The sequence below is a fragment of the Podarcis liolepis genome (assembly GCF_965112155.1).
Source record: "Podarcis liolepis genome assembly, chromosome: 17".
Taxonomy (NCBI): domain Eukaryota; kingdom Metazoa; phylum Chordata; class Lepidosauria; order Squamata; family Lacertidae; genus Podarcis; species Podarcis liolepis.
In genome coordinates, this window is record NC_139571.1 from 7,826,273 (window position 1) to 7,851,088 (window position 24,816).

Below are 24,816 nucleotides of genomic sequence, written 5' to 3' on the forward strand. Positions count from 1 at the left end.
ACTTGGTGAATTATAATACGAGCAATTTTTTACTAGCTACCTTTCACGTAGGCAATTACCTTCCCACCCCACCCTGCACTACTCACTGTCGTTTTCTCACTCGATTGTCAAGGCAGCCATACCAGCTAAGAGAAGGTGTTTTTTTAAAGAGAGAGATTCGGGAAAGCCTGCTGAGAGGATCAAACAAAACATGGAACCGCCTCCTCAAATGGGATGCTCTGCAATCAACCACTTCCAGTTTGCCACCAAGGGGAAAGGAAGCCGGGATCACTATTGCAGTGAACTGGCTGCTGTTTTTGGAGTGGCTCGTAGGCAGCGAGAGCCCCAAAGAAGGTCCTGGGGATGACCAGGACGTCAAAGGCTCCCGCTGAGACCAAAAGTGAGCTCCCAACGGGTCTGATGAGCATCTTTAGAGATGGGTTAAAAGCTCTGAAACCAAGAACTGAGGATTCCCTTGGCCAGACAAATATAGGGGAAAGGAAGCCGGGATCACTATTGCAGTGAACTGGCTGCTGTTTTTGGAGTTTTGGGGTGGCTCGTAGGCCGCAAGAGCCCCAAAGAAGGTCCTGGGGATGACCAGGACGTCAAAGGCTCCCGCTGAGACCAAAAGTGAGCTCAAAATATGTCAGCTTCAGATATATATAGCCAACAGGTTGCCAAACTCTGTAACTCAAAATAATATTAAGATTGTTTTGCACATTTAATTGAGTATAGAAAAATTGAGGAAGGCAGCTTTATCCCAGACCTTACAGTTTTCACCAGTAGAGTCTTGGAAACTTGACAGCTCAGAGGCAAGACTTGAAGCCATAAATAACCAGTAGCAGACAGAGAGGCGAAGTGATTTCTCACTTCACCTGACTTCTGGTTGCCTGTGTGGCTGCTGTGATGAAGTAAGTGTGGTGAAATCCTATGCTCCTGCTGGTAGGTTTGCACTACACTGACCTCACTGCCATCTTGCCTTTCCCTTCTCTGCCCCAGTATCCAGCATCGGTGTGAGTGACGAGGTCTGATGAGTACTGCAGCCTCACCCTGCCTGCTTTCTGCTGCTGGAAATACCAGTGCTAATAAGACAGAATCATTAGTGGGAGGACCACAAGGTTGAAGTTTCAACAAAAAGTACACAATTTTTAAGAGCTGGGAAGGGCTAGATGGATTATCAATAACAACCACTCACCCTAATGTTTGACAGTGGAACAAACTCCCTTGGGAGGCGGGAGGCTCTCCTCCCTTGGAGGTTTTTAAGCAGAGGCTGGATGACCATCTGACATGGACGCTAGAGATGTGATTCCTGCATTGCGGGGGGTTGGACTAGATGTCCCTCGAGGTCCCTTCAAACTCTACAATTCTATGATTCTAATAGATTCTATACACAGGTGACTATAGAACTGTAGAGACGGGAGCAACAAGGGTCATGGAGCCCACTCCCTTGCAAGGCAGGAATCTCAACTAAAGAATCCACGGCAGATGGCCACTCAACCTCTGCTTAAAAACCTCCAAGGAAGGAGAGATTTCTCCAGTGAAGGAGAAAACCATCAAATAAGGATTCCCTCAACAGAAATACTGGAAACTGTAGTTCTGCAAGAGGTCTATGGGTGTCTAATATAGAAATCCTAGCAACCTAATAAAACAATTCACCCATGGCAAAGATTATGCTACTTTACAGCTATCTGAGTTAGTAGTATACAGGTCCCCTATTTCTCATGACAATAAGCTGCAACAGCTAGAATATATTCTCAGGACAACATCTGTATCACTCAGTTGCAGACACAGCAGGCAGGCAGGCCACTGGGCAGACGTATGTGCTTTAAAACTGCACCAATTACTTGTGGCAGCATCACAGAGAAAGTTCAGACTCACCTGCTGGGGTACTTGTACACTTGTGAGCTGTAGAGGCGATACCGTTCCAGGCTTCGTCTGCACACTAGCTTGGACCAATAACCTCTGCCAAAACAAAAACAAACTAGCCAAGGATCAAGGCAAACAAAGGCAATTCACAGAAAACATTTTATCTGCTGCCAGTTTCACCTGCATTCCCCCTCAAAGATAGCAAGGCTCACTGTAAAGTCCACAAAGCACTGATATTTGCATTTAGCACAAGGGGATAATGATCCTGGCTGGGTGAAGAACCTTTGCTTTTGGTTTCTTATACACAATTTCAGGAAAAGAATATAGGAGCCCTTACTCACAAACCTCCCACCCTACCTACATGACCATGTCCGTCTTTTGCTAAAGACTTTGCACCCCTCTTCCAACCCGTATAACTGAGAACAAAACACAGAATTACCTACTTCTCTGATCCACAAAACAAACCCACTTGTTCTGGTTTCCAGGACCTTCCCCCTGCTCTTACCAACTATATCCCATTCTATATTTATGGAATCCAAGAACTTTATTCACAGCTCTCCTCACCTTTTATTCTAACACCACTAATTCAGAGGTATCTGGACTTTTAAAATGTCAAAGTAGTCCTGATTAAGAGAGCGGCCCCATCTGCTTCATTACAGGGTGGCCATTGTTGAACTAACCACAGAAACCATGGCTGAGCTACATACCTGCTGAGTAGCCTGGACTTGCTGGACCACCTGAGTTGGCACCCCTGACTGTGTGGCTGTGGAGCCTGGACTGGACTCTGAAACTGTGTCACTGGGCCTCATGGAGCTTTCTGTAGAGAGGCAGATGAGAAGAGTTAATAGCACCAGCCCCAACTCTCCAGACACCTATTTAAAATCTCAACAGCAAAGTAGGTGATGCATAAGACTAGGCTCAGAACCCCCTAGCTCAGGCATGGGGAGTTCAGGTGTCCATTGCCCTAGTTTATAATATGATTCAGTGAAAACTGGAAGGCCAAGCGTAATGATTCCTGTGTTTAACTGCTAGCTCTGTGGAGTGTTCACACAATACATTCTGCCACCTGACGTAGTATAGCACACAATGAAAGGACTTTGCCCCAGCATCTCTTGCAACATTGGAGGGAATCTTGGACCACATTTTATACATTGCACCTAAATTATCACCCCCATAAACTCTGATGCCCCAAGCAACTGCTTGAGATGATGGCCTGTGTTTTGGAGGGGAACAAATTCTGACCAGAACTACATTCCAATGAATTTTGACCTATCCAGAACTTTCACTATCCAGACCCTAACCTCAGATAGTAAAATGAATTGTATGTGGTAGTTAAACATATAAAAGGCTGACCTCCCTGAAGCAGGAATAGACAAGAAAATATCTCCCTAGAATATTTCCAAATTACTGTTAATCGTTGCAATAAGCATGTAGCTGTTACTTGTTTGTGGAGAAGGTTCCATAGGTATTTCCTCAAGGCAGTGATTGCCAAGGGGATATCTCATTTTCTCAGCACTCAGTCTGCAATTTCTGGTCACTACAATCCTAACGTGTAGTAAGAAGTAAGTACCCTTGAGACCAATGGGGGTTCTTCCCAAGTAAACTGTGCATAGGACTACCGCCTGAGAAAATGCTATTTGCACGCAGTCACAAACACAACACTCTCTTATCACATTCATTGTGAATTAGTGCTGTGTGGAACAGGCTTGTGTGTTACAGCCACCTAATGGATACTGCCTGCAACATAGATAGTAATAAGCAGCGCAACCATTCTCCACTGCTCCTGCCATTTTATGAATTTTAAAATGCTTTGCCAACTTTAGAGGCTGAATGAACTCTCTCACCCTGTCAGAATAGCAACAATAAAAAGAAATACACCAAAAAGGCTACCCAATCCTGCCACAGCAACATTTCACTATTTTATAAACTCCTAAAATAAAAACAATGAAACTCTGACAACCATGTGCTCCTATTCCCATGACTGGTACATGGATATTCTGATTTTTTAGATGTGGCAAACAGCAGTACATCTCTCTCCTGCAGAAAGGCTATCTCCACTATATAAATCCACTCTCAATTATGTCAATATAGGATATTGTGTCCCTGGCACTTAATCCAAACCTGATGAAGTTATCGTGCTATAATAAATTCCAGTGTTTCTCATTTTCTAGATCTCACCCCTCCCCTATTTTTCACAAATTGGCAAAGGAAGCAGGTACATCTATTTTCCAAAAGCAAGGACTGACCACTTGAGGCAAGCAGTAGTTGTGATAACTAGGAAGCTTCCAGTGCCAAGTGCAGAATTATGAACTCTTCGTGCTCAGGAGCTGGTTTTAACAATGCCCTGCTTGAATAGAGTTTGCTTCTTTTTTGCTGTAATTCCAGTGACTACAACGGATTTGCAAAAAAAAAGCAGAGAATGTGACTTAGAAAAGCTCTGACCTCTGTCACAACTGGGCTGATCCTAAGCAGAAATCCCTTCCCAAGTACTTACGGTCAAAAGGCATTGCATAAAGGCAATCATAATACATGGTGAGGCTGTAAAAAGGGTTTCAGTTCTAGTTGTTCCTTTCCTTGAGAATAAAACAGACAAGGCTTTTATAAACTGTAACCTTGGCCAGATAATCCCTGCTAGTTCCTACCAAAGCTCCAGACAGGTTGGTTTCAAATAAACATTCGCATTGTAGTAGGTACACCCTCTGTTCTTCTCAGGATGGGGTGGCGGATGCCGGCTGTTCACCTGATTGTAATCACGAAGCAGGAGTTCACGTTTCACGAGTGTCTCGTTTAACATGCACAGCGGGAGGGGGAAAAGGGCAGGTGAAGTCACTCTGGGCCACCTGCAATAGGCTTGCGCATTTTTGTCCTTAGAAAAACTAGCATAATACGTAGGGTTTCAAAACTGTTCTGTTTAAAAGCTTCAGCTCTTTTAACATGAAGAATGGTCAGCAACTACATAACCAATATGACTATGCACATGTCTGAACTGAGGAGTGCAAAACTATATGGCAGACATCTCAACGATGAGAGTGTGTTCCATCTACAAAATAGCTGGAAGAGATCTATTCAGTTAATGACAAGGCGCTTGCAGATCCTCCAAGTGTCCCTATTTTCCAGGGACGTCCCTGACTTAAGAGAAGCCATCCCGGTTTCTGATTTGATCCTGGAATGTCCTACTTTTCCTTAGGATGTCCCTATTTTCATTTGAGAAATGTTGGAAAGTATGGTAAGATGTCCCTATTTTGATTGGAGAAATGTTGGAGGGAACAGAGTTATCTGACCCCAGAACCGTCTGAAGGCAACCCTATTTAAGTAAGTTTTTTTAATGTTTAATGTTTTATTATGCTTTTATACATGTTGGAAGCTGCCCAGAGCAGCTGGGACAACCCAGTAAGATGTGGGGGGTCTAAATAGTAAAATTATCAATATGGAATGGGATGTCCCTATTTTCATAAGAAAAATGTTGGAGGGTATCCGTGTTTACCTCCCAACATTCACAGAGCTACCTTCGGTTCTGGAACTCTAAAAATCCTAATTTAATCAGGATATTCTGCTGTGGCTGACAACAGAGGGCCTGGTGTTCTAGGCTAGAGGGTCAACAGACTGTCATAATGAGCCTTCCTTGAAAAGACAACTATAGAAAATGCAGGCAAGTTATCTGAAAGCAGTCAGTGGCGTAGCGTGGGGGGTGCAGGGGGGGGGGCGGCCGCACCGGGCGCAACATCTGGGGGGCGCGCGCTCGCACTCGCAGCTCTCTGCCCCTACCTGGCTCACTCTCTCTCTCTCTCTCACTGCAATGCTGGCTGTGCGAATCCGATCCGAGCTGCTGGGTCGCCGCCCACTGTGGAGGGGGTGGGTGCCAGGCGTGCGGTGCGGAGAGAGAGAGAGGGACTATCTGGGGGAGGGACAGTGCAGCGGCCGCCCAGTGCAGCGCTGAGTGCGGGAGAGGAACCACACCAGACCAGACCAGGCAGCAGCAAGAAGAAGCTGGCAGCAGCGGCAGGTTAGGGGGCGCAAATTACTTGCCTTGCCCCGGGTTAGGGGGCGCAAATTACTTGCCTTGCCCCGGGTGCTGACAACCCACGCTACGCCGCTGAAAGCAGTTGCTCTTTTCTGGGGAATGAGAGCATATAAGATCAAAGCAAACAGGAAGAAGCAGGACCAGTAAAAGGGGGACTAAAAAAGAGCCCGACAAAAATAAAAGTTAAAAGGGTTGGACCTGTGATAAGAAGAATTTAGCTTGCAGTGATTGGGCTTTACACTCTACAAGACCTGAACCACTGCCAGATGGGAGCATTTTTGAATAGGCCCTTTGCCTGGAATGAACAAGCATTCTGTTCAATGCCCCAGTGACACAATTTCTAGATTTGCCAACTCTGACACGCTAATCAAGGAAAAATGGACAGGCTTTGATCCCTGGAAGGCAGAACCTTTCCACAGCTACCCCTCCTCTCACTACTGCTCTTACCTCAAGGCCCAAAGATAAGCAAACTTTCATTCAATCTTTCTTTTCCCCTTGCTAATTTCAGGACATTTTGGTACTAGAACTACTTTTACCAGAGTATTAAAGGAGTATACTTCCAATTACAACAGGGTTTATGATCCCCTGGGAGCTCAGCAGAGGAACAGGGCATGTATCTGCCCAAGCGTGTGTCTGCATGCACACAAACACATATGAACAGCCTTAACTCCTTTTGGAAACAAGTCACAGGAATAAACCCAAAGGAACAAAGCCCACTGGAATTAGCGCTGATCCTGGTAACTTTGCATGACCAGTATTCTTATTCCCATATTGCAGAATGGACAGCTGAGAGAGTTGCTTGCCTAAGGCAACCGTGGTTTGCTGACAACCATGGTTTGCTGACATTGTCATTTTGTTAAAAGATTAAGATTACCGTATCAAGCATCTCTGTGTTCTTTTCACTATATTTTCTGGAAGCTTGTTGCCTGCCTTTTCCATTTTTCTTTCTAGGCTAATGTGCACTGTTGCTCTGGTTTGTCTCCGCCCTTAGTTGAAACATCATCTTAATACTGTGACCAGATGCGGACTCCATAGTTTCAACATAAGACTTTTGTTTGTTTGTTCTTCACTTTCCATGATTTTGTTTTAGCATCTAGCCCAATGAAGAGCTGGAGAACTCAAAAGCTTTCACACTATTTGGGGATATATTTTATCAGCCAAATAAGGGTATTGCCTTGATATGGATTTTGGAATATCACCGCTAGCCATCATTTAATGAGGTACACACTTTGGCAACTCGGCTGAAGGACATAATTTAACTAGGATTTGAAAAACCTGAAAAACAATAATGGCAAGATTATCCAGAAAAAATATTTGAGCAAAGTCCTCAGCTGCTATAAAACTGTTCAGTTCGACTTCACTGAAATGAAGCAGGACTGGCTATATATCTCTAGCATCAACCCAAAGAGAAACCTGCTATGTCCACAGATGCCACTCTGCCAGCTCGCTCAAATGTGCTCCGCGTTGTTTGACAAAGGAGGGGGCACAAGGTAATGTGAGTTTTCTGAACATCCAAATAAAACTCTCACTGGCAGCAGAATGTCTACTCAAAAGCAAACTGAATTCATTGGGGCTTATTCCCAAATGAGCAGGGTTATGATTGCAGCCTGAGAGAAAGTTTCAAAAACAATTTAGCAGAATACATGAAGCAGGAGAGTTGGACTTCATCTAGAGTGAATTTGAACACTGCCTTCCTAGCCATCTTTATTTCTGTTTTTCAGTGCACTTGTTTTTCAGTGTAGCTAAAAATTAGTGGCTTTCTTCCATTTGCTGAATGAACAGGTCAGTGTAACTCGAAACCCTGCATATCCCTACATCAGCAGAAGGTATCACCTTACTCTTTTGTGATCTCTGATTTTCTCCAAAGCACGTGTTATAACAGCGGCGGAGTTAAAGAATAATAAGAATAATAATTCTGACAACTTACAGCAAATGCGACTTTAATATTAATGGATTGATTTTTAAAAGCTGATAAATTCAGACAATGTAACTTGTCAACAAGTAAATATAAATTGAGAGAGGTTGTGTTTTCTGTTTTCTAAACAAGCACAAGCATATAATTTGTCCAGTGGTCACTTATGGAATACAAAGCAAGAAAGAAGGCGATTAATAGTGGTGCCTGAAAATAAAGATTTAAAAAAACCCAGAGATCTGTTTGAGACTCAGTTTCTCAAATAAGAGGAAAGGAAGCAGCTGTCTTGTACCAGGTGAAATCCAGTACTGTCACTACTTCATGAATCTCCAGGATTTCAAGTAGTGGACTTCCCCCATCACCTGCTACTTGATTATTTTAACTGGAGCTGCCAGGGATCGAACCTGTGGGCTTCCCTCTGAAAAGCATGTATTCTACCAATGAGCTTTGGCCCTCCCCCATGAGGCAAGGTCAAATATTATTCCACTCCACTGCTGAAAAATATGAAGCTGCCATTGTTCTGCTTAGCCCAATTTTGGCTGAACTGACTAGGAATGACTCTCTCTGTGACTGTCTATATGCAGAGCCTCTCCTGTCCATTTACCTCCTGGCCTTCTTGTCCAGTTTTGTCAAAGTGTATGAAAAGAGCTATACACTTAAGTAGAAACAGAAGGGACAGCAGCTGAAGCAGGGAGGAAAATGTAGAAATGTGAAACAGGCAAAATGCAACCAAAATCAACTATTTTCTGAACTCACAAAAATACCCCCCTTCCCTTATCTATACGCTGTTCATGCTTAGAGGCACTTTCCTTCAATACTCCTTCACTTCTTCTAAGATTAGACCCTGATACTGAAAACAGGTTCCGAGTCTGGATCCTGGTGAGAATGTACTATTTTTTAAAGGATCACATGAACCTTCACATGAAAAATCCAGCAGTTTCCAGCTCTACTGATTGAAAAGAGTAAGAACTAAGCTGAAGGAAAGACTAGAACTGGGAGAAAACACCAAATCCAACAGACATTCAATATTTCAACAGGACTAAATAGTGTGAAGTTGAATTGTGCCAGTTTTTTTCAGTTGCCTTTCCATACATATGGAAATCTACACTCTCTGGAAAAAAACTCAACCACAAGGCAAATCAAACAACTTCACTCTGCAGCTTAGGAGCTACCTGATTAGAATCAGAAGCAGTCCAGGTTTCTTTGGATCGTATTTCAGGCCAGCTGAAGTGCTGCATTACACTACGAAAGACAGCAGGAATTCTATCTGGCTGTTTGCCTTGCCTTCTTAAGATACGGAGAAGGCTCCACCAGGAGACAAGGCAACACAACTGATCCTACGAGCCAGTAAGATAGCAGAATTGAAGACATGGCAGACATGACCCATCAAGCACAATGTCTGTGCAACCTCTATCCATTTTAATGAAGCGTGCACAGAAGAACTTCCTAGAGGATTGCATCCCATGTCAATTAGCAGATGGCAGTGCATTTTCTGCCTCAGCAACCAGAATATCTTGGGCCAGCTCTGTCAAACACACACACACACACACACACACACACACACACACACACTTGTATAAGGACCTGAACACCCTTGAAGTGGAGCTTGTACTGATCACCTTTGTCTAGAGTTGTACAAGTGCCATGGAAGGCAGTATTATTCATGTGTTTCTTCCAGCAAGCAGGTCAAAACATTCAGTGAAAATGGCTGCAGAGCCATTACCCTCTTAGTCTAATCTCCCTGGGTGCCCATGGCAAGAAACGGAGTGTGGAGAGTCCAATGCAATATGCTGCAGCAATCAATGAGCTCAGCTCTAAATGCCTATTTGTGGCATAATCCAGTGAAAGTTAAAACATTTTCAAGTATCATTAACGTAAAAGTGGGAGAGTTCAGTATGTGCTTGAACCTCTCCCATTTAAATTGGCTGGAATCTCACCACTGATCAGTAGGCCTGCGCAGAGCTCTGATGCAGAGTTCATGTCATGTCTCCCAGTAGACTGGATGCAGACTATAGACCAGAATAACTAAAAAAATATGTAGATAATTTCACTGACAATCATAAAAAACTGATTAGTGACAGCAAAGACCTGCTGCGGAAGACAAAGCTGGGTTCTATTCTCATTGCTACACTTAAGTTCTAAATGCAAATCTTCATTGTTGATGCTGGAGCCAGAAAGAATTCTGCAAAACTCTTTTATCAACTGCAACTCTGTATATACATTCTAATTTATTAACCTACAGGGTTTTTTTTTCTGAAGTGAGGCTACTGACCCTACTTTATGGATCTGCACCAGAGCCAAGATTAGGAAATGACTGCTTTTTCTTTTATTAGACCTGTGCAGCCAGCATATCTCTGTTCTGGTTCCTTTACTGGATATATTTTTTAAAATACCTATTAGTCTGTCTTGAAAAGCAGTAGGCTGACCTGAAGAACTTATGTGGGTGGAGTAGGGCATCTTTTATGCTTTATTTATGGAATTTACAGAATTTTAAGGGGACTAAATTTTAAAACATTGCCAACATCATGACCTTTTGTGGACTGACAGCTGTGCTTTTCCATGACAACTGAGAAAAGAAAAGAGTGCTGGCAGCCTATAAATAACAACTAAAAAGACAGGAAAAACCATATACGGTAATCAGAAAGTCAGGTTAGCAGGGGCCGAAATCCTGATGCAACTTTAAGCATTCCAAATTTTAGCATATTGCGATGGGGATCCGATATCCAATTATCTTGTTGTTGACATGGGTGATAAAGTTATACCATGTTACTACAAAATTGTCCAATTTTGTATGCCCACGTGGAAATTGAAGCTTAGAGGTAAGTTTTTCTGAAAGAGCAGTATGCCGGATTTTGCCATGCCACTTTGAAATCATTGCCCATTAGGTATTTCCAAAATCTTGCTAAAGTGAGACGATCTGCAACCAAGGTGCCGTAGAAGCTCCTTGCTATTCAAATTCTCATTCACACCAACAAATACATTTAAAAGTGCCAGTTAAGGTGTTTTGTCAATTTGTTGATGCATGCTATGTTGCAGATAGTTGAAGATAAGGATGCAGAACTATTGTGCTGAGTGACAGGACCCCCACATACCACTATTACATGCCACCATTTCTTCCAAGGAGCTTGAGGTAGTGTACATGGTTCCCCCCCCCCAGTTCATCCTCACAACAACCCTGTGAAGTAGGTTAGGTTAAAAGATGGTGACTGGCCCAAGGACGCTTAATGAACTTCATGGCTGAGGGGGGATTCAAACCCTGGTCTCCCAGGTCATAGTCCAACACTCTAACCATTACGCCATACTGGCTCTAATAGTCAGTTTGAGAACCCCTGGCTTGGTGCAGATAATAAGCCTAGCAAAGCTGGCATGCACAGTGTTCAGATGGCAAGCCAGTTCAAATTAGGTGTTACGAAGGGTGCAAATAATACTGCATAGCCACAGCCTGAGAAGGACCACTTGAGAAAAGATGTCCTGAACCTATGAACTATTATGGACAAAAATTCATTCAATGTGTGAAAAGCAAAAGTTGACATAATGAAAGAGCTGCTCATAATGGCTGCCAAAAAACCCCTAGAAAATAACCTTCCTTTTAAGACCCATCAAACATTGAGCCTGACAATCCTTTTTATGAGCACAAAGAAATAACTTTTTTTTTTTTTTTGACTTTTGAGTTAGGTTTAAGCTAGTAATTAGTTGGAACTATTTTACAAACACATGGATGCATGCACACACACTTACTTGCTCTAAGCTTTCAAGATGGTCTGGGAGATATATTTAAATACAGTTAAAATTGTGCACTCTAAATGGGGGGCTGACACAGAAAGAAGGGCCTATACCGAGCCTATAATGAATAAGTTCCAAAACAAATAAGTTAGTTAATGCCATTTGCACATATCTCTCAGGACTAGACCTGGATTTGCCAAAAAACTACCAAAAGACAACCATCTGTGTTTCCCCACCCCCCAAAGTGCCCACTTAGGATAAGAAGCAATGGGGTGCAAATCATTCAAAGGCAAATTTAAGGTAGCTATTTGAGGACATTTTCATGGAAGTGTAGAGTTGGAATTATATATATTAAAAAATAAAAGTAGCTCATCAGTCAAACACGTTGTCTAGGAATGTGGTGGGATCTCCAATATTGACAGTTTTCAAGAGAAGACTGACGAGCTTATGCCTTGATTGGTTCAAGAGATAGCTGCTGATGGGACTCTCTACTCTGCCACAGGTGACTGTTTTATGATAACAGAGTCAGTGGAGGACCCTGGACTACAGACTACTTGCCTCCTTTGCAGGCTGTAAAATGCTTCACCTGTTCAGGTACCAGGACACACCCTTTCCCCCTTGCCGCACACATACTTACCAGAAACAGTTACTACTATGTACTGCTGTGGGGCTGGCGTTGGTGTTTGTTGCCCAGTAGGTGGAGCCTGTGTCTGGGGAGGTGGGATTTCCGAGACATACTGTTTCGAAGCAGGCTGTTGCTGCTGCGCACTTTGCAATTCTGCCACATATTGCTGCTGAGCTGCTGCCACCACCACAGGTGCTGCTGTGGCCACTGTTGCTGCTGGCTGTTGCTGTGACTGTTGCTGTTGTTGTGACTGTTGTTGCGCTGCCTGTAATTCTGTAACGTACGCCTGTGTTGCCATGCCAACAGTGGGGAAAATGATAATAAATAAGGCTTTTTTTTTGCTTCCTTTCGGTGAAGAAAAAAAAGAGGAAAAACAAATAAAAACAAAAAAGAAGGAAAAATTAATCAATTATAAAGCATTCCATAGATAGAAAAAGTTCCGTACAGTTCTATTCACTGAACACTAACTTAATAACACACCATGCTTAATACCTAATTGCAGCCAATTACAGAAAAGAGTGGCAACAGGTATGCTGCAGACGATCTGCCTAGAAATCTGGGAGACCAGAGAACACCACTTTGCATTTACTCAAGTGTATTCTGAATGGCCGTACATGTTGTATTTCACATTCACAACTTTCCGAAATTCAGTATTATATCAGTAGCAAACACATTTAGCCCATGTCAGATACGAGAAACTGAGGACTGAATCACAAGCTGTACAATCTCCAGGATTATTAAAATATAAAAACACAAAATTACATAGCATAGTAACAAACAGAAACAATACCCACCCATTCACCTCCAGTATAAAAGTTCATAGATTGTTTAATTAGTCAAAGGCCTGGTTGAAGAAGAATGTTTTCGCCTGGAGTCTAAAGGTGAATGCACCAGCCAAACCTCCCTGGGAGAATATTCCACAAATGGGGAGCCACTGCAGAAAAGGCTGATAGTTACAGGGTCTGGGTTGGTTCCTGTGAGGAAAGGTGGTCCTTTATGTATTGCAGCCCTGAGCTACTTAAGGCTTTATAGGTCAAAACTAGCACTTTTAATTAGGACCAGAAACTAATTGGTGGCCAGTGCAGTCGGGCCAGGATTGGTGTTATATAGTTAAATTGTCTCGCCCCTGGCTGCTGAATTCTGCACCAGCTGAAGTTTCCAAAGGGTCTTCAGAGTCAGCCCAACGTATAACACATTGCAGTAATCCAATCTAGAGGTTACCAGAGCACAGACAACAGAAGTTCGGCTATCCCTGTCTAAACAGGGGCGTAGCTGGGGCACCAGCCAAAGCTGATGGAAGGCACTCTGAGCCATTGAGGCCACCTGAGCCTCAAGTCACAGCAATGGATTGAGAAGTACCCACAAATTGTGTACCTGCTCCTTCAGAGGCAGTGTAACCCTAATAACAGGACCCAAGAAACAAATGGCAATAGCCCAACACTTGGTAATGAGCAGCAAAGCATCTTATCAAGAACAATGGGCAATTCAAGTGCACCAGGCACTACAATGCTCTACTAACTGGGTATGATGAAAATTAAACATAGAAAAGAAATAGGCTTAATTCCTCTGAATTAGTACTGAACAACCCAAAAAGGGAGGTACATCTGGGCTAAGTCCCCTTACTGACAACAAACTACACCAAATAAGCTGTGCTATTTTTATTTTTAGTCATATCTGTTCTTATTATAGTAAAAAGAACACTCAGACCATTCTTATTGCTATGCTTAGGGCTGAAATCAGATGCCCTTTATGTTTTATATCACACCACAGTGGTTTTCAAACTCCTCCAGGAAACTCAGGAATTCTATGGTACGATAAATCAATAAAAACCAGTTTCTCGGGCAAATAGCTGCCCACCACTGCCAATCTTCACTTTCAATCTGAAGCTTTAGGGGAATGCAAGTGGGTATTTTAAGACACACCTTTGGTTTACATTATTATTTGTTATTCTCGTTTATTAATTTATACACAGTAGCACCTCAGGTTACATACGCTTCAGGTTACATGCGCTTCAGGTTACAGGCTCTGCTAACCCAGAAATATTACCTTGGGTTAAGAACTTTGCTTCAGGATGAGAACAGAAACTGTGCTCCAGCGGCAGCAGGAGGCCCCATTAGCTAAAGTGGTGCTTCAGGTTAAGAACAGTTTCAGGTTAAGGACAGACCTCCGGAATGAATTAAGTACTTAACCTGCTGTACCACTGTATTGCTTATATGCCAAAATATCTTCTAAGTGGTTTACAACTATAAAATCAACCCATAATTAAAACAGCAATAAAATTATATTTAATTAAAATATACAATTAAATGAACAATTGAAAAACAGAACAGTTAAAGCAATAAAAATCACAATTTCTGCTTAGGGAAATGCTTGCCTAAACAGTTTTCCCCCCCTCAGGAGCTGGCAGAATGCCCACACTGAGGGGGACTCTGGTATTTCAGCAAGGAAGCATTCCAAAACACTTGTGCCACTAGTGGAAAAAGTCTACCCCTATGTTAACGTAAGTCAAAATCATCAGGCCATGGCAAAACTGCACTGGCTGATCATAGTGCCCTTACTGGGTGATGAACAGGAAGGCAGGTTTTTTTGTAACCTGGTCCAGAGTTATTCAGGGCTTTCTATATAAGTAATAAACTGGCTCTATGGCTAATAGGCGGCCAGGGCAGATTCCTCAGCACCGGCATGCTGAATAAAGAGCAACCCCCAGGCTGCACTATTCTGGATCAGCTGCAAGCGAAGCCCCACACAGAGTGTATTACAATACTCCAGACATGAGGTTGCAAACATATGTGTCACAGTGGCCAAGTTATCCCTGTCCTGGAAAGGATGCAGTTGACACATCAACTGAAGCAGATGATAGGTGCTCTTCAACACAGAGGCCACCTGAGTCTCTATGGACAAAGATGGTTTCAAAAGCAGGCCTAAACTGATTACCTGTTCTTTCAGAGGGAGCACAACCCTTTCTGGAACAGGCAGGCTTCCCAGTTCTTGGACCTGAAAACCACTTACGCACAGTGTCTCTGTCCTAGCAAGATTCAGCTTCAATTCTAATAATTCTCATCCACTCAAGATGAGTGCATTCAAGAACTGGTTCAACATCCAGGTTCAGTTGACAAGAGGATGACTAACCAGTCCTGGCCAGTATCAGGAACATGTCACACTTTTTAAGGTGAATAGGAACAATATGTGCAGAATAATATATTAGAGAGCCGGTCTATGCAGAAAATGTTCTCTGAAGTGTGTGAATTATTGTTATTACTTTGCATCTTGAGGATATCTTGACGAGCACAAGAAAAAGTGTATTGTTTTTCAATGGATCCATTAGTGTAGTTGGTGCAAAAGTATACAGTCATACCTTGGTTGACAAACGCCTTAGCAGTAGAACGTTTTGGCTCCCAAATGCCGCAAACCCAGAAGTGAGTGTTCCAGTTTGCAAACGTTCTTTGGAACCTGAACATCCGGCGGGGCTTCCACATCTTCTGATTGGCTGCAGGAAGCTTCTGCAGCCAATCGGAAGCTGCGCCTTGGAAGTCGAACAGACTTCCAGAACAGATTCCATTCGGCTTCCAAGGTATGACTGTACTAGCTTTCCAGTATCTATCTGTGCCGGGGGGTGGGGGGTGGGTCGAAACAAAAAACTGCAGCCTTTGTGGAATGTAAGAAAGAAGACAGTTCCATCTGAATGGTGCACTACTCCTCAAGGTCAATGCCAGAGGCCGGTTGACTTAAAAAACCCAGAAATTGGCATCCTGTACTATAGAAATTGAGGCTGATGCCTCAAGAAATTGCTAGTCCTGGATGACTGCAGGCCAACTCTCACTATTTGTGACATAGCTTTACATAGAGAGCCAAGGAAAAACCAAGTGCTCCTGCAGTTGCTCCTGTAGTGAATCTCTTCAACAGTATACATTTTCCTTCTTATTGCCATACACCCAGAATTTCCTGGACATAGCCGGAATACAACAGTCGGAAGGAATATCTGGGTGGAAAATGCTGAAATGTCCTGGAAAACCCAGACATATGGCAACCCATGTCGGAAGTCTAGATTTTGCTGAATTTCCTTAAAAATAGCCAAAAACTTCAAATTTCCAAAACGAAAAGATTTTCACTGCTTGAAATATGGCAACCCTATCTTATAGTAATCACTGCCAGCAGGAGACCATTCTTCCTGTGGCCTATTTATTGTCTTCCATGGTACAGACTTTTCCTTACACCCATAGTGACACAGAGCTGCTCCTTCTGCGCTTGGCAGAAGGGAGAAGACACTTAGCAGTTCAAACACCAAGACTGAAAACACTGTTCTCTTGAAATGTCCAGCTTGACTGATTCAGCATTGCTCCTGGAGATGCAGTGGACTCGGTGCTGCAATGAGATCCAGGTTAGGGCAGCTGCCACTGGAAGGGATCATTTCTTTTTAGTGGGTGATCTGGCCTCCTCTGGAATTGAAAGTGTAGCATGCATGTAACAAAATGAGAATTTTGCCTGTTTATTTTTACACAAGGATTGGGAGCCCAGTTTAAAATGTGTTCTTCAATGGACTCTAGTCGGAACACGGTATGAGAAATATGACTCAGACTTGTAAGCAGCCCCCTGTGTGGGCCCCTGCAATGATTATTCCTAGATAACCAGGTAAGGAAGCTTTTGTAAAATAATGAAACTCAATTTTCCTCACTCCCTTCCAGCTAGTTATAATACGGGGGAAAAAACTGCTGTGCACTTAACTGTATGGGCAAAGTGGCTGTCTTATTAGCACTGGTATTTCCAGCAGCAGAAAGAAGGGTGAGGCAGCAGTACTCATCAGACCTCGTCACTCACACTGATGCTGGATACTGGGGCAGAGAAGGGAAAGGCAAGATGGCAGTGAGGTCAGTGTAGTGCAAACCCACCAGCAGAAACATAGGATTTCACCACACTTACCTCATCACAGCAGCCACACAGGCAACCAGAAGTCAGGTGAAGTGAGAAATCACTTCGCCTCTCTGTCTGCTACTGGTTATTTATGGCTTCAAGTCTTGCTTCTGAGCTGTCAAGTTTCCAAGAATCTACTGGTGAAAATTGTAAGGTCTGGGATAAAGCTGCCTTCCTCAATTTTTCTATCCTCAATTAAATGTGCAAAACAATCTTAATATTATTTTGAGTTACACAGTTTGGCAACCTGTTGGCTATGTACATCTGAAGCTGACTTATTTTGAGTCAGACCACTAGTCACCTGTAGCCCAGGACTATCTACTCTGAGCGACAGCAGCTCTCTAATACCACTACATTTTTCATAGTTCTATACTTAAATTCATACTCTTTCTTCCGGTATGCTTTGAAGGTAGTGCGAATAAAATGTCAATACTCATTCAATTCTAAGTATATTTTGTTCAGCCCTGTAGAGGGCTGATGCCTAAAACCATGTTGGAGGCTGCTGGGAATCTGACCAAGTTTTTTCAGTCCTAGTTCCAAACAAGTATCCCTTCTTGACTTTTCTCCCCTTTGGAAATGTGCTAGTAGCTAGACGTTACCTTCATGCCAATGGAGTCAAGAGAGACAGGATCATGTCATCCACAGCGCAGTTCTCTGCTTAAGCTACATTCCAAAGGTTCCAATACACTTGGTCACTCCTTTTGGAACAAGCCAAACTTGGAAATGACCCGGCTGTTTTTAGATTCAGAGAGTCACAGCGAAGAACAACTGGGCCTGATCCCAATCAGAACTGTGTACTCAAGACTCTCACTGGCAGACATGGTCCATTATATTTGAAGCACAAACTCTCGGGAAGTTGCTAGCTTCAGAGGCTCTGCTGACTCTTGCTGCTCACATTAACCATGTTCTCCTTTTCATAAAACAAGCAACTATTCCCATCCACAGAACTCCACAAACAGGAGGGGGAACAGGAAGTACTCTCTGGCCTGCAGCTGATGGTATCATTATACAAAAAGAGAGGGGAAGCAATCCTGCACTGACTGTCAAACATGACTTGGCAGCAGAGGAACCATATCTATGTCACTTGTTGGATTCACCTCTTGAATTGCAGCCATCTCTGAGAAGGAACACAGATGTCTGAATGCAGACAACATTCTTATTTCTTTAGGGCTTAAGAAGAAACCAGGGGCATTGCATCCCATTTCGCTGCTGGAGGTGAAATGGGAAATGCCCCCCTGCCCTGCTGCTGTCCCCCACCACCCACCCCACCACCTCCACCACTTGCATTGGTGCCAATTTCACAGAATTTCACAGAATTCTCATGAGAGCTTGTGTGCTCCACAAGATCTCATGAGATCTCACTGAAAATACTGCTTCTCAAGCAGCAGCAGCAGCAGCAGCAGCAGCAGGGTACATAATTAAACTGAAAGGTTTAGTCTTGCTGTATATGACACACATGTTCAAAAGGGCTCAAAAGGGTCTCTGTCCAAAGCAGGGAATGACAGTATTCTAGACAGAGAGCTTTTCAGAAATGTTTTTGGCATAATCCACTGGGTGGGAAATCACACAAACTCCAACTGAATGAACAGGAGCTGTGCAAGACCACAGGCAACCAATACATTTGGCACTGCTGCTGACGGAGGATTATTTCCAGGGCCTAGGTCAGGCATAGGCAAACTTGGCCCTCCTGCTGTTTTTTGCCTACAACTCCCATGATCCCTAGCTAACAGGACCAGTGGTCAGGGATGATGCGAATTGTAGTCCCGAAACATCTGGAGGGCCGAGTGCCTATGCCTGCCCTAGGTTCTATGTGGATTTTTAGCTGGTTGACTGACTGAACCCAAAGAGTGCTCACCAATGGTTTCTCGTCATTCCAGGGGGAAAGTGACAAGTGGGGTGCTGCAGGATGCTGTCCTGGGCCTGTTGTTGTTCAGTATCTTTATAAATAACTTGGATGAAGGCATAGAGGGGATGCTCACCAAATTTGCAAAACACACCACACTAGGAATTTTCTGTTGCCTCAGAGAGTGTTTTTGTTGACTAAATCCAAGCAAAATAGCTTACAACTTTGAAACGGAAAAGCTTGCCAAATATTTATTTGCAACTGACATCCATTTATTGTTATTAATGAACTCATCAAAGAGAAAATAAAGCACTAGAAAAATTTCTGCATCACATCACTGACTTATTTGGAAGCAAATATCACTAAAAGCAAGTAGGTTTACCGTCAAGTAGAAGTGCTTAAAATTGGGCTGAATGTGAAACAGAAAAATTTTGATTTTAGGGAAGGCTCTCTTAGAGCACAAACTAGAACTCCTCAGCTGTGGAACTAGTGACCTTCCAAGGCAGAATGGGCACCCCTATTGATAGGGTTGCCAACTGATCAAAAAGTATGAACTGCTCTTGTGCCAACAGTGGCTTGTTATACATATATCTGCAGGTTAAGTTTCCCAAGGCATAGAGATAAGCATTATCACCACCTAATGCCTACATCTCCGGCTGTTGTTAAAGATACAGTTGAAAAGCTGGTAACATTCCCTCGGGACAAGAGAAAGGTTAGGAATGAAAAAGGCTGTCACTGTGTTCTCCTTGCATTCTTAGTAGCTTGTCTTGTTTTTGAGATACTGTACAACATTTCATTATCACCATTATCATATGCCTTCTCACGCAGAGAATTTTAAATTCCTGCATTGAAACGTATACAGATATTATAGGCCAGGAGCCAAGGCAAACATACATCACTGGAAAATGGAGACAGAAAGTTAAAATCCATTCCCAGCTTACCTGAACTAGTGCCAAAATAAGCACATTTTTCCAGGCACAATGAGTCTTTATCCATATTTTCCTGAATTGTCTCAGTTTTGTTGGCAGGATGCTGTCTGAAAGTATTCCAGAGTCTACTCTTGGTCTAAAGAATACAGTTGCTGTATACTAAAACTTACCTCCTTCGCAATACAATAACTGAATAGTATTTTAAATCACACCGGTATCTGGGCAACAATACATCATGCCATATAGTCAGAAGAATACATTTATCAGATTCTTTAATATATCAGGACACTGTCTTAGGCCTCCAAAATTTTGCTTTCACCACTTAATGGAAGGAAGGAATCAATCAATCAATTAGGAGCTAAAGTTAAAGCTGTGTGCTATGGCTGTCCTGGCTGCAGCTTCCACGTGACAGCCCTGCCCACACGGCACAAATTCCATCTTTTCTGTGACGCAACCATGTTTGGATGGAGCTACAACCTGGGCTGTCATATAACTGACTCGCAGTAATTTCTGTCCCTGCAGCAGCTGCTATGAGCAAGTAACAATGTGATTTCAGCTGCTGGTTTTCGGCTGTTAGTTGAACTCAAGATAAAAGAGTGTTTTGATGGCATATAATTAATACATTTTGGGACACAGGGGGGATGGAAAAATTCTCATACATACCCAAGTCACATCATCTAGTAAATATAATGTATCCTTTAGCATGTAAACAATTGGGCTACAGGCCTAACTGGCCTGTAACAGGAAGAACCATAAGTCATGTTGAAGTCCAATATTATAATCCAGTCCAAAAGAAAGGACCAGGAAAGGTAGATATGGCAGCTTCAGCTCCTCCCACCCTCAACAGCCCATTAGTTGCTCTTCAGGGGATACAGGTCAAATGCCCAAGGAGGACAACTACATGTTTATTAATTATTTTTAAATTTCTACTCTGCTTTTTCATATAAACAACACAAGGCAGCCAAAAGGTTCACTATTTTAAGTAGCCTCTGGATGCTGAGAATATATCAGTTCCAAACATTCCATAAACCTGGATGGGAACAAACCCTATGCTGATGCACTTCCTTGTCCCCTCTGACACAACACTTCAATTAGTTCCCAATTGCATCTGAATCAGGAAGTTATGGTGTGCTCTTGCTCTTGCCCTCCCAACCAGGACTGACCAAGCCAGGTAGAAATTTATTAAAAGTGCTTGTTTGAAGTAGCAACAAGTCTGTTTATTGTGAACTAGCACAAATAAGACCATTAATGCCTACCCACACTCACTTCAGTTCTCAAAATCTTTCTCAGACTATCTATGATCCCTTAATGGGAGATGCCATCGACTGAACGTAATAACTTCTGCATAGAAAGCAGGTCCTTTCTCTGTACTGAGATATAGCCTTCCAGCCCTTTAATATGTGTCAAATATAAGTAACTGACTCATAATTGGGGAGGCCACTGGTACATCTTTAGGTCAGTACTAACCATCGCCTAACTGCAGCTCTCTAAGGCCCCAGGCAGCCAATATTTCAGAAGCTTGAGGTTCTTTTTAAATTAGAGATTGAATCCTGAACCTTCAGAATCCCTTTATCTACTAACCTATGGACTCTTCCCATAAAAATCTCACTTATGGAGTCACTATGACATCATTCCTCCCAAAACACCATAAAGGCACCAATGTTTTGCTTTACATCAGAGTACTCTCTGAATTCTGTGCCGTTACTACTACCCATTGATATTTAACCACGAAGGGAGGCAGTGATTTTTTTATTATTATTCATTTATTACTGCTGTGCGACGTCACATTCATTTTTAACCAAACAGGAAAAAAAACACTACTCCACTTGACGTCACTGCGACGCCATGACGCGTCCGTGAGTCACTGTTTTTCTCTCCGTGTCTATGAGGGAGAAGTCGACGCCCGCCTCCCCGTAAACTCGATTGGCTAATCTCAGGGCCTCAGCCAGCGCCTATTGGTCCGCCCGCCCACCAATCACTGCGGAGCGCCGAAGCCCCTCCTGTCAGGGCCTGGGCCCTTTCCCGACAAGCCCTGCTTGGAGTGGCCGCCGCCGCGGGGGCCAAAGCCCGGAGAAAAGCCGCCGCTCACTCGCTTCATCCTCCTCGGCTGCCTCGGGGAGTCAAGCGGGAGCGCAGGCCCCGCCATTTTGCAGCGGTGGGGGGGGGGGAGGAGGGAAAACGGACTCGGACCCACCTGGACCGTCCCGGCCCCGCGAGGCCGCGTCCCCTCAGGGGGAGGGCGGGGACGGAGTCGCGGCTGTCGTGCCCTTTCTCGATTTTGGCGGGAATCGCGCTGAGGAAGAGAGGGTGGGCGGTTGTTGTTGTTGTTGCCGGGTTTCCTGGTCGCCACGACTACGGTGGCTATGGCGCCCTCCGTGTTCCCTCACCGGGGCAACTGTTGCTACCCACCTCGGCGAGGGGAGGGGAAGGGAGGGGGAAATAGGCGGCTCCCGGCGCCGATTGGACGGTGTCGATGGCCCATTGGGCTGTGCTGCTGTCAGTCACTTGTCGGCGCTTCCTCCTCTCCGTTGGTTCGAAAGCCGCGCCCCTCACCGGATACTTCACCCTTTTATTGGCCAGTCAGGCATTCCGCAACACGGATTTGACTAGAGGCCTGTCTGTCTAGTAGAAAGGGCGAGCCCAATGGGCGGCTGTAACGAATTGGGAGTTGGCAACTTCCTATTGGCCGGAGGCCTTGTCAGTAAACTGACGCGTCCGTCGAAACTGACTCCTTAGACAGGAGGTTGGGGCGCATGCGCATCTTGTGGCATGCTGGGAATTGTAGTTCACAATTGGCAGGAGAGCCCGGTTTAAAGGCAAGTAGGTGGCGCGCGTGCTCGTCGCTTCACTGTGTTACCCACGCCCTGTGTCAGAAGCAGCTCTGCAATATGGATCTGCCTGCGATAGTTGTAAGTGTGTGGTACCTTACTATAAAACTGAAAGGACCATTTGCTCCAGCTCAGTGGAAACATGGATTAAAATATTGTTGGAGCAAAAAATATTAATTTCACGTACACGCCCATGGGGATGTGAGGTGGAGGTGGCAGATAATGATAATGGACCCAGGGTGCGGTGGCTGTGAGAAAGGCAAGCTCCATGCTAGCGATTGTTAGGAAAGGAGCTGAAAAATAAAACTGTCAGTATCATAATGCCATTTGGAGTACTGTGTGCAGTCCTGGTCTCCTCACCTCAAAAAGGATATTGTGTAATTGGAAAAGATTCAGAAAAGTGCCACCCCTATGAAGAAAAGTTGTAGAGTTTGGTACTTTTTAGTTTAGAGAAAAGGCAAGTTAGAGGCAGTGTGATAGGGTTGGCGTATTTCAAAAAGTGAAAATCTGGACACAAAAGCTGGGGGAAGTGTTTTCCCTCTCTCATACCCCTAATGGAAAGTGAGAATGCATAGAGATGAAATTGTGAGCACAATATGTGATATAGCACAATGTCTGTACATAATGATATAAATTGTAGCAAATTATTGGCCGGTGTTTATGCACATGTGTGCCCATACAGTTGTACTTTATAAAATATCTAAGGAGCAGTCACAGGGATTTTTTATCTTCAAACTTAGCACTAAGAGTAAAATGCAACACCTCTTCCCACCCCAGCATTGGAGTGAGGTGGGGGTGGCAATGTTGCCATTTACAGTGGTACCTCGGGTTACGGACGTTTCAGGTTACAGACTCCACTAACCCAGAAATAGTACCTCGGGTTAAGAACTTTGCTTCAGGATGAGAACAGAAATTGCGCGGCAGCAGGAGGACCCATTACCTAAAGTGGTACCTCAGGTTAAGAACAGTTTCAGGTTAAGAATGGACCTCCAGAACGAATTAAGTTCTTAACCTGAGGTACCACTGTACTGTTAAAGAATAGGCAGGGGGTTTGATCTCAGTGCTGTGGTGCTTAGGGCTAAGATACAAGATCATTCTGCCTGCTATTTGGAGAGGAATTGTAAAGATAAGGCAAAATGCTATGTCTCCCAATTGGATTGGGAAATAAAGTTGCATGGCTGACAGTTCAGTTCCTGGGTTCTAAGCAATCCAAATTTTAGCCTATGCACTTGATAGGACAGTTTCACCTGACCTAGGCCACAGGTGAACAAAAGCTAGAGCGATATCTACTGGTAGATCTCTGGGTGGTTTGCAGTAGATCCCAGTTGTTTAGCAGCTATGCCGTTAAATACCTTGGCCATCATTTTGCATCAAACTCTTCCATGCTTGATCTGGGAGCTGCAGTTATTACAGATTGCAGCAGCATGATTGCTGACAGAAGTGAGGCCTTGCCAGGATATAACACCTGTGCGCAGAGATCTCCACTGGTTGCCGATTTGCTCCCAGGTCAACATCAAGGGGTTATTGTTAGCATATAAAGACCTTAACAACTTGGGACCAGTTTACGTACAAGATTGCCTTACCCCACATATGCCCACTCAACTGGTCTGATAGGCAGAATTAGCACTACTACAAATGCCACACAATACCCGTTCCATATTTGTCAGAACTCATTTAGTGTGGTGGCACCTGCACTTTGAAACTCCCTGCCCATTGAGATCAGTCAGGTGCCTTCAATGTACTCTTTGGTGCTGGAGGAGACTCTTGAGAGTCCCATGGACTGCAAGAAGATCAAACCTATCCATTCTGAAGGAAATCAGCCCTGAGTGCTCACTGAAAGGACAGGTCCTGAAGCTGAGGCTCCAATACTTTGGCCACCTCATGAGAAGAGAAGACTCCCTGGAAAAGATCCTGATGTTGGGAAAGATTGAGGACACAAGGAGAAGGGGACAACAGAGGACGAGATGGTGGGACAGTGTTCTCGAAGCTACCAGCATGAGTTTGACCAAACTGCGGGAGGTAGTGGAAGACAGGATTGCCTGGCATGCTCTGGTCCATGGGGTTACAAAGAGTCGGACACGACTAAACAACAGCAACAACAAAAACATTCTTGGAAAGGAGGTGATTTTAGTCTGTTTTAGTAGTTTAACTTTTGTATGTTTTAAAATTGGGTCATAATTTT

At 43.8% G+C, this 24,816-nt stretch overlaps 1 protein-coding gene and 1 long non-coding RNA gene across 9 annotated transcripts in view; one reads left to right on the forward strand and one right to left on the reverse strand.

Annotated features, from left to right (window-relative positions):
• The window catches only part of RFX1 (regulatory factor X1), a 49,979-nt gene extending 27,274 nt beyond the window's left edge, over positions 1–22,705 (reverse strand). Inside the window, exons 1-4 of one of the 5 annotated variants that reach the window (XM_083482926.1) lie at positions 22,001–22,705; positions 12,139–12,471; positions 2,553–2,662; positions 1,858–1,941 (exon numbers count right to left, since the gene is read on the reverse strand). In XM_083482926.1, the coding sequence (XP_083339052.1) occupies positions 1,858–1,941; positions 2,553–2,662; positions 12,139–12,424 (480 nt within the window). In that variant the 5' untranslated portion in view covers positions 12,425–12,471; positions 22,001–22,705. Of the gene's footprint in view, positions 1–1,857; positions 1,942–2,552; positions 2,663–9,715; positions 9,914–12,138; positions 12,472–22,000 lie in introns of those variants that run through there. The other 4 variants (XM_083482929.1, XM_083482928.1, XM_083482927.1 and 1 more) reach the window with 4 other exon arrangements.
• On the forward strand, positions 10,100–21,992 carry LOC310697022. Of its 4 annotated transcripts, none has more exons than XR_014520868.1 (5): positions 10,100–10,908; positions 12,004–12,095; positions 14,524–14,626; positions 16,628–16,755; positions 17,980–21,992. It is a non-coding gene; the product is annotated as an uncharacterized lncRNA (long non-coding RNA). The 4 variants fall into 4 exon arrangements; XR_014520871.1 differs by having other exon boundaries at positions 10,100–10,427; XR_014520869.1 differs by lacking the exon at positions 14,524–14,626.
• Positions 22,706–24,816: the final 2,111 nt, after the last annotated feature.